General features: G+C 51.6%; 1 protein-coding gene across 1 annotated transcript in view; it reads right to left on the bottom strand.

Moving 5' to 3' along the window:
• DROSHA (drosha ribonuclease III) overlaps nucleotides 1-13,015 on the bottom strand; it is a 168,150-nt gene that overhangs the window by 37,671 nt on the left and 117,464 nt on the right. The window contains exon 22 of the mRNA XM_056854571.1: nucleotides 2,411-2,481. Coding sequence (XP_056710549.1) covers nucleotides 2,411-2,481 — 71 coding nt within the window. The remainder of the gene's footprint in view (nucleotides 1-2,410; nucleotides 2,482-13,015) is intronic.

Raw genomic sequence — 13,015 nt, forward strand, 5'->3', positions numbered from 1 at the left:
GGGAGGCTGAGAATACTGGCCCTCTTGCGGGTAATTCCTAAAATGCCCACTGTACCAAAGGAGAAATGAGCAAGGGAAACCCCTCCGAGGGTCATGAGAACAGGGAGAACATGGTGGAGACCGCTGGGAAACGATGCCTTGGACGGCTGAATGGAGCAGTGCTCACAGCTCAGTAGAGCTGTTCCTCCATGGGCAGCACACACAAATATGGGAACTTTGGTTAGCCCTTCTCCACTGCATAAGACTGTGTCCTTAACCGTTCCCTCCACTGATACCATTTCCAGGATGTTCTGTCTAAACCCACCTGTCTCCTTTCCTGAGTTGACATGGATTTGAGGAACATTCAGATTTGGATATCTCAGCTGGGAGGGAGAGGCGGTGGGTTAGAAGCAAAGAATTAGTTTTAGCCTCTCTGAGCTAACTAGGTACAGTGAGGGAAAAGTATTTGATCTCCTGCTGAATTTGCCAGTTTGCCCTCTGACGAAGAAATGACCAGTCCATAATTTTAATGGTAGGTCTATTGTTATTCTGTCTCTCACAGCTACAACAGGAAAACCCTCAGAAACCCAGAAGACAAAAGTCAGAGATTGATGTGCATTATAATGAGTGAAATAAGTATTTGATCCCTTTGCAAAAGATGACTTAGTACTTGGTGGCAAAACTCTTGTTGGCAATTACAGAGGTCAGACGTTTCTTGTAGGTGGCCACCAGGTTTGCACACATCTCAGGAGGTATTTTGTCCCACTCCTCTTTGCAGATCCTCTCCAAGTCAGTAAGATTTCGAGGCTGATGTGTAGCTACTCGAACCTTCAGCTCCCTCCACAGATTTTTGATGGGATTAAGATCTGGAGACTGGCTAGGCCACTCCAGGACCTTAATGTGCTTCTTCTTGAGCCACTCCTTTGTTGCCTTGGCCGTGTGTTTTGGGTCATTGTCATGCTGGAATACCCATCCTCAACCCATTTTCAATGCCCTGGCTGAGGGAAGGTGGTGCTCACCCAAGATTTGATGATACATGGTCCCGTCCATCGTCCCTTCGATGCGGTGAAGGTGTCCTGTCCCCATAGCAGAAAAAAACCCCCAAAGCATAATATGTCCCCCTCTATGTTGGACGGTGGGGATGGTGCTCTTGGGGTTGTAGGTAGCATTCCTCCTCCAAACACGGCGAGTTGAGTTGATGCCAAAGAGCTCGATTTTGGGCTCATCTGACCACAACACTTTCACCCAGTCCTCCTCTGGGTCATTCAGATGTGCATTGGCAAACTGCAGACGGGCCTGTACATGTGCTGTCTTGAGCAAGGGGACCTTGCGGGCTCTGCAAGATCTCAGTCCTTCACGGAGTAGTGTGTTACCAACTGTTTTCATGGAGACTATGGTCCCAGCTGCCCTGAGATCATTAACAAGTTCCCCCCATGTAGTTCTGGGCTGCTTCATCACCGTTCTCATGATCATTGCAACTCCACGAGATGAGATCGTGCATGGAGCCCCAGACCGAGGGAGGTTGATAGTTAGGGTTAGGGTTGTCACCTTCTCACCAATCTGCTTGGCAATAGTCTTGTAGCCCAGTCCAGCCTTGTGCAGGTCTACAATCTTGTCCCTGACATCCTTGGACAGCTCTTTGGTCTTGGTCATGGTGGCTAGTTTGGAATCTGATGGATTGATTGCTTCTGTCGACAGCAGAACCCTAACCCTAGTCTGGCTGGTTGATAAGGGATCAAATACTTATTTCACTCATTATAATGTACATCAATCTCTGACTTTTGTCTTCTGGGTTTCTGGGGGTTTTCCTGTTGTTATTCTGTCTCTCACAGCTACAATAAACCTACCATTACAATTATGGACTGGTCATTTCTTCGTCAGAGGGCAAACGGGCAAATTTAGCAGGGGATCAAATACTTCTTTCCCTCACTGTATGTGTCTGCTTCCTAAGCCCTCCGGTGAAGTGATCCATTCTAGCCCTGGTCTCAGGCTTGCTGATGATTGTACCATCTGATGTTTCCATCAGCAGCAGCTTACTTCCCCTATACACCACTTTTCTTTTTACCAATGACCACTTCGCCCTTATCTCCTTCTCCCCAGCCAGCCTCTGGTGAGTATTTGTCATGTCTTGGCTGCTGAACAGAACTGGACAGCAAACCTGTGAACAAAGGAAGGGTCAAGCATCCCCAAGTGTTTGCGCGCACGCACACACACACACACACACACACAGATAATTAAATATGGGCTTTAGTACAATTGCCAAGCTTTTTGCCAGATGACAACAATATATTCTTAAAAGGAAGAATCCTTTTCCTTCAGTTCTGCTTCTAATCCCTTGCTTTAAAGCACCCCAACATAACAAAGAACCATTCTCGAAGCCAAAGGCATGCTGCAACACATGGGCACACTGTAAATTAAAAAAAATAAATACCTTGTCATTAAAGAGCAGGCGCCCAAACAGATGCTTGGCTTCTTCAAGACTTCCTTCCAAATAAACTGCCCCTGTATGACAGAAGGTGCCAGAAGAAAGACCAACATTAATATCCCGGAATTTGCAGGGCGGCTAACTGCAAACATGATGTTGCAAACCAGTAAAGCCACTTCAGAAAAATGGCACTGAATGTTCTGGAAGAGGTGAGGGGAAGAAAGAACAGTATATTTTTTATGTTACGATAAGCATCCTATTAGAAAGGCTAACAACGCAGGGTGCCCGTCTAAGCCCACAGTCATAACTGGATTCCACAGATTTAAGACACAGATGCATATTAGGTCTTCTGAAAATGGGTAGACTGTTCCACAACAGCCCTAGGCAACTTGTTCTATAGCCCAATGCTCTTTGCATTTGGAAAATGTATCCTACCCTTTATCTGTTTTGCTGACATAAGCCTATTTGATGCTGCCATACCCTTCAGAGGCCCTAATAATTATCCTCCTCTTTTCATGAAATGCTTTTGAACGCCATTGCCTTCCTGCTGGAAACTTTATTTCTCCAAATGAAACACGTCTAGTGCCTTCCCCATCTTTCCTCAGGTGCCATGTCACGGGTCCCCAAAGCCTTAAACCTTGGGCTGTCATCATAGAATCATAGAGTTGGAAGGGATCACAAAGTCATCTAGTCCAACCCCCTGACAATGCAGGAAATTCACAACTACCTCCACCCCCCCCCACAACCCTTACTCCATGCCCAGAAGATGGCCAAGATGCCCTCCCTCTCATGCTGACAGACGTCCATCTAGCGTCTGCTTAAAAACCTCCAGGGAAGGAGAGAACTCCCCATTTTGTTGACGTCCTCCTCACAAAAGGGTACTCAACTAGACACAGCACTCTACCCAAATGTTAGTTATCGCTGAATGCCGCCGTATGATTGCTTCTGAGGTTACTGTATTCACAGCCTTTTTAGTTAGCACAAAGACTGGCGTTCACTTTTCTCAGTCTTTCTTTGCAACGCCGCCAGACTGCTGACTCATAACTGGAGTCAGAAGCAAGGCCATTGGAAAAATATTCAAACCTTATATGCCAGAAGCCCCATATAAACTGGAGGTTCCTTGGGACACGTTCATCAGATAAATGAATAGCCCCCAGAAGTTACAGCCCTGACCTGGATGGCCCAGGCTAGCCTGATCTCGTCAGATCTCAGAAGCTAAGCAGGATCAGACCGGGTTAGTATTTGGATGGGAGACCACCAAGGAATACCAGGGTTGCTGTGCAGAGGAAGGCTCTGGCAAACCACCTCTGTTAGTCTCTTGCCATGAAAACCTCCGCAAAGGGGTCGCCATAAGTCGGCTGCGACTTGACGGCACTTTGCATACACACAGAAGTTACAAAAAGGCTGAGGGATGGTCCACAGTGGAAATCCAGGGACGAATATCCAGATCCAGCACTCTATTTGCCTCACCACAATGGCCGCCAAAGGAACACAGGTGAAAATGCCAACTCAAAGACAGCGATCCCCAAAGTGCCGGCGTGTTTCCAGGCAACGCTTCCCGACCTCTTCCCACACCCCTTCCTTGTCCCTTTTACCATTCTCTTCTCCTCTGATCACACTCCCTCTTGGCCCTCTGCAAGTTTTCCATCCCCCCCCCACTCCCCATCAAATGTTTCATTTAAATCAAAACTTTATCTTTTAAAAAATGTGGGGGGTTGAGTCTCTCATGGCAGCCATTTATTTATTTATTACATTTCTACCCCGCTCTCCCCAACCTGAAGGATTTTGTGATGGTGCCCACTACTCTTTCTCAAAACACCAAGAATGCCCAGGAGGCTCAACAAGGTTGAGGACCTGTGTTCTGTATGACATGAGGTGGCTTCCTGTATTGCGATGGAGGAGGGGGAGAAGGAAAAGGAGGAGGAAGAAGAGAAGTTGGTTTTTATACCCCAATTTTCTCTACCTTTAAAGAGTCTCACACCAGCTTACCATCTCCTTCCCTTCCCACAACAGACACTTTGTGAGGCAGGTGGGGCTAGGAGAGTTCAGAAAGAACTGTGACTAACCCAAGGTCACCCAGCAGGCTTCATGTGCAGGAGTGGGGAAACCAACCAGCTTCACCAGATCAGAGTCCGCCGCTCACTTGGAGGAGTGGGGAGTCAAACCCGGTTATTCAGATTAGAGTCCACCGCTCTTTAACCACGACACCATGCTGGCTCTCAGGAACTTGTGGTGCTCCTAATCAAGAGTGAGATGACTTTTGAGCCCAGTCCTCTCATAGAGTCAGGCCAGTATTTCTGTGCTGCACTATGACCTGCTTTCAAGCTCAGTGGATTAGAAGCAAAACTTACTTCAAAACATTGGGGAAATATGTGCATCGGCTCGAGGTGGGGTACTGCAGGCATACATGTTCACATACAACAAACACGTGAGCAGCACTAATTTGCCCACTTGTGCTGATTTGTGACTCTCTTGCAAAAAACAATGGGCCGTCTTTGTTCTAAGGTAACAAAAAGTCCAGAAACACAATCACACTGCCAAGCAGCTTCCGCAAATTTCAAACGCAAGAAACCCCTCTTTTCCTATATAATTACCGTATTTTTCGCTCTATAAGACGCACCTGACCATAAGACGCACCTAGTTTTTAAAGGAGGAAAAAGAAGAAAAAAAATATATTTTTAAAAGTCCCGCTGCGTCTTTAAGAAAATATATTTATATTTTTTTTCCTCCTTTTTCCTTCTCTTTCCCCACTGCCCCCCTTCCCGGGACTCCCGGGAAGGGGGGCGGTGGTGGTTTAAACTGCTCTGCGCTGCCTGCCCAGGCAGCGCAGAGCAGTTTAACGTCCACAGACACACACACCGCGCTTCCCGACCAACAGCTGAGAGGTTATTATGGCCAGGGCTGGGTGGAGGGATTACTGCACTCCACTTCCAGTTTCCTAGTCCTGTTCTGTGGAGCGTGCGCACAGCAGGGCTAGGAGGAAGGCTCCAGCCTCCCTTTCCAGGCTGTAAGCCCGATTGGGACCAGTCAGGCTTGCAGCGTGGAAAGGGAGGCTGAAGCCTTCAAAGCCCCACTGTGTGCACGCGCTGAGAGATCAGAGCGTGTGCACAGCGGGGCTTGGGGGAAGTCTCCAGTCTCCCTTTCCAGGCTGCAAGCCGGATTGGGACCAGTCAGGCTTGCAGCCTGGAAAGGGAGGCTGAAGCCTTCAAAGCCCCACTGTGTGCAGCGCTGAGAGATCAGAGCGTGCGCACAGCGGGGCTTGGGGGAAGTCCCCAGTCTCCCTTTCCAGACTGCAAGCCGGATTGGGACCAGTCAGGCTTGCAGCCTGGAAAGGGAGGCTGAAGCCTTCAAAGCCCCACTGTGTGCAGCGCTGAGAGATCAGAGCGTGCGCACAGCGGGGCTTGGGGGAAGTCTCCAGTCTCCCTTTCCAGACTGCAAGCCGGATTGGGACCAGTCAGGCTTGCAGCCTGGAAAGGGAGGCTGAAGCCTTCAAAGCCCCACTGTGTGCAGCGCTGAGAGATCAGAGCGTGCGCACAGCGGGGCTTGGGGGAAGTCTCCAGTCTCCCTTTCCAGACTGCAAGCCGGATTGGGACCAGTCAGGCTTGCAGCCTGGAAAGGGAGGCTGAAGCCTTCAAAGCCCCACTGTGTGCAGCGCTGAGAGATCAGAGCGTGCGCACAGCGGGGCTTGGGGGAAGTCTCCAGTCTCCCTTTCCAGGCTGCAAGCCGGATTGGGACCAGTCAGGCTTGCAGCCTGGAAAGGGAGGCTGAAGCCTTCAAAGCCCCACTGTGTGCAGCGCTGAGAGATCAGAGCGTGCGCACAGCGGGGCTTGGGGGAAGTCCCCAGTCTCCCTTTCCAGACTGCAAGCCGGATTGGGACCAGTCAGGCTTGCAGCCTGGAAAGGGAGGCTGAAGCCTTCAAAGCCCCACTGTGTGCAGCGCTGAGAGATCAGAGCGTGCGCACAGCGGGGCTTGGGGGAAGTCTCCAGTCTCCCTTTCCAGACTGCAAGCCGGATTGGGACCAGTCAGGCTTGCAGCCTGGAAAGGGAGGCTGAAGCCTTCAAAGCCCCACTGTGTGCAGCGCTGAGAGATCAGAGCGTGCGCACAGCGGGGCTTGGGGGAAGTCCCCAGTCTCCCTTTCCAGGCTGCAAGCCGGATTGGGACCAGTCAGGCTTGCAGCCTGGAATGGGAGGCTGAAGCCTTCAAAGCCCCACTGTGTGCAGCGCTGAGAGATCAGAGCGTGCGCACAGCGGGGCTTGGGGGAAGTCTCCAGTCTCCCTTTCCAGGCTGCAAGCCGGATTGGGACCAGTCAGGCTTGCAGCCTGGAAAGGGAGGCTGAAGCCTTCAAAGCCCCACTGTGTGCAGCGCTGAGAGATCAGAGCGTGCGCACAGCGGGGCTTGGGGGAAGTCTCCAGTCTCCCTTTCCAGGCTGCAAGCCGGATTGGGACCAGTCAGGCTTGCAGCCTGGAAAGGGAGGCTGAAGCCTTCAAAGCCCCACTGTGTGCAGCACTGAGAGATCAGAGCGTGCGCACAGCGGGGCTTGGGGGAAGTCTCCAGTCTCCCTTTCCAGGCTGCAAGCCGGATTGGGACCAGTCAGGCTTGCAGCCTGGAAAGGGAGGCTGAAGCCTTCAAAGCCCCACTGTGTGCAGCGCTGAGAGATCAGAGCGTGCGTACAGCGGGGCTTGGGGGAAGTCTCCAGTCTCCCTTTCCAGGCTGCAAGCCGGATTGGGACCAGTCAGGCTTGCAGCCTGGAAAGGGAGGCTGAAGCCTTCAAAGCCCCACTGTGTGCAGCACTGAGAGATCAGAGCGTGCGCACAGCGGGGCTTGGGGGAAGGCTCCAGTCTCCCTTTCCAGGCTGCAAGCCGGATTGGGACCAGTCAGGCTTGCAGCCTGGAAAGGGAGGCTGAAGCCTTCAAAGCCCCACTGTGTGCAGCGCTGAGAGATCAGAGCGTGCGCACAGCGGGGCTTGGGGGAAGTCTCCAGTCTCCCTTTCCAGGCTGCAAGCCGGATTGGGACCAGTCAGGCTTGCAGCCTGGAAAGGGAGGCTGAAGCCTTCAAAGCCCCACTGTGTGCAGCGCTGAGAGATCAGAGCGTGCGCACAGCGGGGCTTGGGGGAAGGCTCCAGTCTCCCTTTCCAGGCTGCAAGCCGGATTGGGACCAGTCAGGCTTGCAGCCTGGAAAGGGAGGCTGAAGCCTTCAAAGCCCCACTGTGTGCAGCACTGAGAGATCAGAGCGTGCGCACAGCGGGGCTTGGGGGAAGTCTCCAGTCTCCCTTTCCAGGCTGCAAGCCGGATTGGGACCAGTCAGGCTTGCAGCCTGGAAAGGGAGGCTGAAGCCTTCAAAGCCCCACTGTGTGCAGCGCTGAGAGATCAGAGCGTGCGCACAGCGGGGCTTGGGGGAAGTCTCCAGTCTCCCTTTCCAGGCTGCAAGCCGGATTGGGACCAGTCAGGCTTGCAGCCTGGAAAGGGAGGCTGAAGCCTTCAAAGCCCCACTGTGTGCAGCGCTGAGAGATCAGAGCGTGCGCACAGCGGGGCTTGGGGGAAGGCTCCAGCCTCCCTTTCCAGGCTGCAAGCCCGATCGGGACCAGTCAGGCAAGCCCGATCAGGAGGAGCGGTGGGTCTTTAAACTGCTCCTCCGCACCCCCCCCCCCCCGCTTCCCGGTCCCGAGGCTCAGCTGAGCCTCGGACCAGGAAGCAGGGGAGGTTAAACTGCTCTGCGCTGCTTGGGCAGGCAGCACAGAGCAGTTTAAAGACCCCCCCCCGCGCTTCCCGTTCCGAGGATCCGCCCAGCAGCTGAGCCTCGGGACCGGGAAGCGGGGGGGGGGGGGGGAGGTTAAACTTCTCTGCCATGTGCTGGGTGGCTGGGAGGGGCCTTCCAGCTGCAGCTGGCGTCGTCCCAGCCGGCTCCCGGGGTGGCCGGCGCTGCATTCGCACCATAAGACGCACTGACATTTCCCCTCACTTTTGAGGAGGAAAAAAGTGCGTCTTATAGTGCGAAAAATACGGTATATAAAGGGAGACCTTTCTTGTGTTTGAAATTTGCTGCATATGGATATGGGGAGGGGGAGATTTTGCCTTCTTAGGCCAGACATCAGCCCCTCTGTCACGAAGAACAGCCCAGACCACCACCTCCTCTGAAAAACCTGGCGCGTTTTGAACCACACCGCAAAAAAAGGAATCTTGCTCGTTTCCTCTGCTTCCTTTAAAATACTAAACATCAAAGTGCTTGTGAAAAGCAAAGCAAAGTTAAAAAGGATGGCTCCCCCCCCCCAAATCTTGATCTGAGGAAATAGAATATAGCCCAAGGCAGAAACCGTAGAGCTGTTACCTTGAAAGAAAGCTGGAATATATTTTCCAAGGCAAGACCAAACGCATTAAAGAGGATAAAGAATGGTAACAAGCTTGTCAAAAGGCTGAGGCAGGATGTTATTGTCAGCGAGGGCATCCAGTCGGGCCACGGATAAGCAAGCCCCTTCTCCTTCCCACCCCCTCCCCCCGTTCTCATTCCTTTGCTCGCCAGGCATTAGCATTTCAATAGAGGTCCGCTGGCGCCGCGGAACAAATGCCTGGGAGCCCGAGAGATCGCCCCCTCGTTTGCTAGTCAATTTCACTAGGAGGTTTAGTAGTGGGCAATCACCAGCAAACACTTCCTTATTGTCACCTTGTATCCTTTCACATTCAAAACAACTCTGCTGCACCTCATCCTTTCATGTCCTACCCTTGATGTAACCGACTGTATTGTATGTTCCCTATAAAGATGACCAGTATTCCCCCCATCTGTATTCTGACCTTAAGTTTGTATAGATCTACTGAACCCGTTTGCTTTCTTAATAAAACTTTAAACTCTGCAACGTCTGGAGTGAAGTTTACTATTGCTGAGATGCAACGAGGTACTGAAGTATGACAGTAGGTCAGAATCTCCCAAAATTCCTTACCTTCCTTTTTATTTTTGTGTTTAGTAAATAGTTAGTGTTAGTATGGGTTTCACTTACCTGTAACTGTTGTTTATCTGATGGATCTTCTATGCAGTCCCACATTGGGACTGCGCAGGCCAGCCACGGATAAGATTTGTTAGCTTCTAGCAAATTCCAAAGAGAGTGCTCCCCCTCCCCCAGGGGCATGCAATCTCCCCGCCCCTCGGTCACATGACACAAGGGGGAGGGAGCACTCTTCCCTCCGGTTCTCCAACCTGCCGCCACTGAACCATACTAGGACTAGCCTGGGGTCCCACAGCGGGGAAGGAGGGAGGGAATGCGTTACTGCATAGAAGTTCCATCAGATGAACAACAGTTACAGGTAAGTTAAACTCTGTTTTTCATCTGAATGGCTTCTATGCAGTCCCACATTGGGAGAGTAGCGAGCTCGCTTACCAGGACGGCGGGTGTGGGACAATCACCGGAATAATGAGTGCAGCACGGCACGTCCCATAGCTGCTTCTCTCGCTGAGTCCACATCCACAGCGTCGTGTTTCATGAACGTCGAGGGAGTGGACCAGGTGGCAGCTTTGCAGATGTCCCGGAGATCTATCCTCAATGCGAAGGCTGCAGAAGTTGCATAAGCCCTAGTAGAATGTGCTTTAATCATGGGATGACATTCCTGACGAGCAAGCTCATAAGATAGTTTGATGGTACATGTAATCCACCTTGAAAGTTTGCGGGGAGGCACGACGACCTACTCTATGACCTCCGAAGCAAACAGGTTGTCATCTTTACGGAAAGGTTGAGACCTCTTGATGTAAAAAAGAAGGGCTCTTTTGATGTCTAGGGAGTGTAAAGCTCTCTCCGCCTCCGAGGAGGGATTGGGGAAGAAAAAATGTCCTGGGCAAGGTGGAAGGCTGATACTACCTTGGGCAAAAAGGAGATCTGAGGTCTAAGCACCACTCTATCTGCATGAAACAGTGTAGGGAGGTGAGTGCGATAGTGCTGACAGGCCGCTCACCCTTCTTGCCGATGTAATTGCCACCAAAAATGCAGTTTTAAATGACAGCAATGACAATTGGCAGGTGGCCATTGGTTCAAAAGGAGGTTTCATAAGTTGTGATAGAACCAGAGAGAGACTCCATTGAGGGACCGGAGGAGTAACCGGGGGGTATAAATTAGTGAGACCTCTCAAAAAAAAATTGGAAAGGGGATGGGAAAAAACTGAGGAGTCAATATTAGGGTGGAAAGCAGAAATTGCGCCTAAATAAACTTTAATAGAATAATTTGATAAACCACCATCTTTGAGTGACAGCAAAAACTCAAACACTGCCGACAGGGGGCAGGAAACAGGAGAAATATTTTTGGCCTGAGCCCAGACTGGAAAATGACCCCATTTTGTATCATAAGAGCATCTGGTGGACCTTTTCAAGGCATGTAACAAAACCTTGGCTACTCTGTCAGACCACTGACCCTGAGACGTACCCTCCAAGCTGCCAGTTGTAGGTCTGGGGGGAAGTGGGAGGGGTCTTTCGGGAGGACGTAGTTCCCTTGTGCAAGCAACATTAGCACTGCGAACCACGACCTCCTGGGCCAGAATGGAGCAATCACAATGGCATCTGTGTTGTCTACACTCAGTTTGGCTATGGTTTTGTGAAGGAGGGGGAATGGGGGAAAGAGATAAAAGAGAGCTCCTTCCCACGTCATCTGAAAGGCATCCCCCATAGAGCCCCATTGAGCAGAACCTGTGGCACACTGTGTTGAGGTGAGTCGCAAAAAGATCCACTTGTGGATGTCCCCATAGACTGAGAATCTGATTCAGACAAGTGGCTGACAAGGAGAGCTCATGTCTCTGGTTGGGGAGACGGCTCAGCGTGTCCGCTAGAGTGTTGGTCACCCCTGCGATGTGTATTGCTACTAGGGTAGCCCGGTGAGCTATTGCCCATTCCCAGATCTCGCTGGCTTCCCTGGAGAGCAAAACGAACCCTGTGCCGCCCTGTTTGTTTACATAATACTGGGCAGTGGAGCTGTCCGTAGCGATCTGGATGTGGCATCCGTCCAGGTGCCCTGCGAATGAAGACAGAGCGAGACGGATGGCATGAAGCTCCAAAAGGTTTATATGCAACCTGGATTCTTGACGTGACCATGTACCCCTTGCTGTAAGATAATCGCAATGGGCCCCCCACCCCAAGAGTGAGGCGTCTGTAAAGAGGTGTCTGTCAGGGGAAGGGCGAAGGAACGGAACTCCCGAAAAGATGTTGGCATCTTTTAACCACCATTGCAGGGAGGAAATGACATATCTAGGGACAGATAATTGTTTAAATTGGGAGTCCACATTCAGTCTGAATGCGCGCAAAAACCAATTCTGCATTGGGCGCATCCGTAGTCTTGCAAACTCAACCACAGCCGTGTTAGAGTCCCCTACAGTGTCCTCTGGCGAGAGGGCCGAAGTATGAGACTCCTCGTCCCCATAGGATAGTATGACTCATCATATTCATATGGATCAATGTCCCTCACTCCAGGAGAGAACTCTTGCCTGGGTCGGTTGGTGACTTCTTTGGTCACAGGGTACTGAGACTGCGGAAGCCTATGCTGGTGGGGGCTTCTCAATGGTGAGCGGGAGTCCGTCGACGGCGATAATCTGTCAACGACCCAGCATATGCCGGAGTGGTATATCGGCGCCGGGAGATGTCTCGGCTGCGACGAGAGGGGGATCGACTCCAAGAGGAGTAATGGCGCTGTAAGCTCCTGACCCTTCGAACCAGAAATCACCACAGAGTCATATAGAATCCAAGCAGATGGCTTTTACTGGTCAAAAAGGCAATACAGTGCATACAGAGAACTATGGCAGCTATGAGAGTCTCACTAGCTGAACGATAATATAAGGCAGTAAATGGCGGGAGATTATACAACAACAGCATACACAGACAGAGTCAACTTTCCCAGGAGCAGTATTCCCAGGCCTTGGTATGTGTGGTCGGCCTTGAGGCTAGACAGTACAGTACCGACACAGAAACAATACTGAAACCGAGATAGAAGCCTGACATCCTGCTCCCCTTAAGGCCCCCTCCCAGTCTGTAAGGGGGATGGTCTGCCGGGTAGGCAGTGTGAAAGGCATCGATTAGTTTGGGGGCGGAGACATCTCGTGCGCGAACCCATTCGTCGTAGGCAGGGGGGAAGTGTTTCCAACGGACCAAATACTGTAGGTTTCCATGGTGAACACGAGAGTCAAGGATTTTGGAGACCTCGAAGTGCTCTTCCCCCCCCACCATAATGGGCTGTTTGGGGGGCGGATCGGGATGCCATTGTGGAGAGGCTGTATGGGGCTTCAGGAGGCTAATGTGGAAAACGGGATGCACACGCCTCAGGGTTTTCGGGAGAGCTAGTTCCACTGTGTCAGGATTAATGACCCGTGTGATCGGGAACGGGCCAATGAATTTAGCATTGAGTTTAAGGCACGGACGGGTGGAACGTAGGTTTTTGGTGGAAAGATAGACCAATTTACCCACTCGCAGTTCGCCCCCGGGGGAACGATGTTTATCAGCTTGTGCTTTGTATTTGCGCTTGGCTCGGTCGAGATTGTTAACGAGCCAAGGCCAAGTGGTACGGAGGGTGTGTGCCCAGGAAGCAACGTCAGGATCTCCCTCCCCCTCCACATTATTTCTGGGAGTAACAGGACCAAAATCTTGTCCATACAC

Source organism: Euleptes europaea, chromosome 8 (assembly GCF_029931775.1).
Source record: "Euleptes europaea isolate rEulEur1 chromosome 8, rEulEur1.hap1, whole genome shotgun sequence".
Lineage (NCBI taxonomy): Eukaryota > Metazoa > Chordata > Lepidosauria > Squamata > Sphaerodactylidae > Euleptes > Euleptes europaea.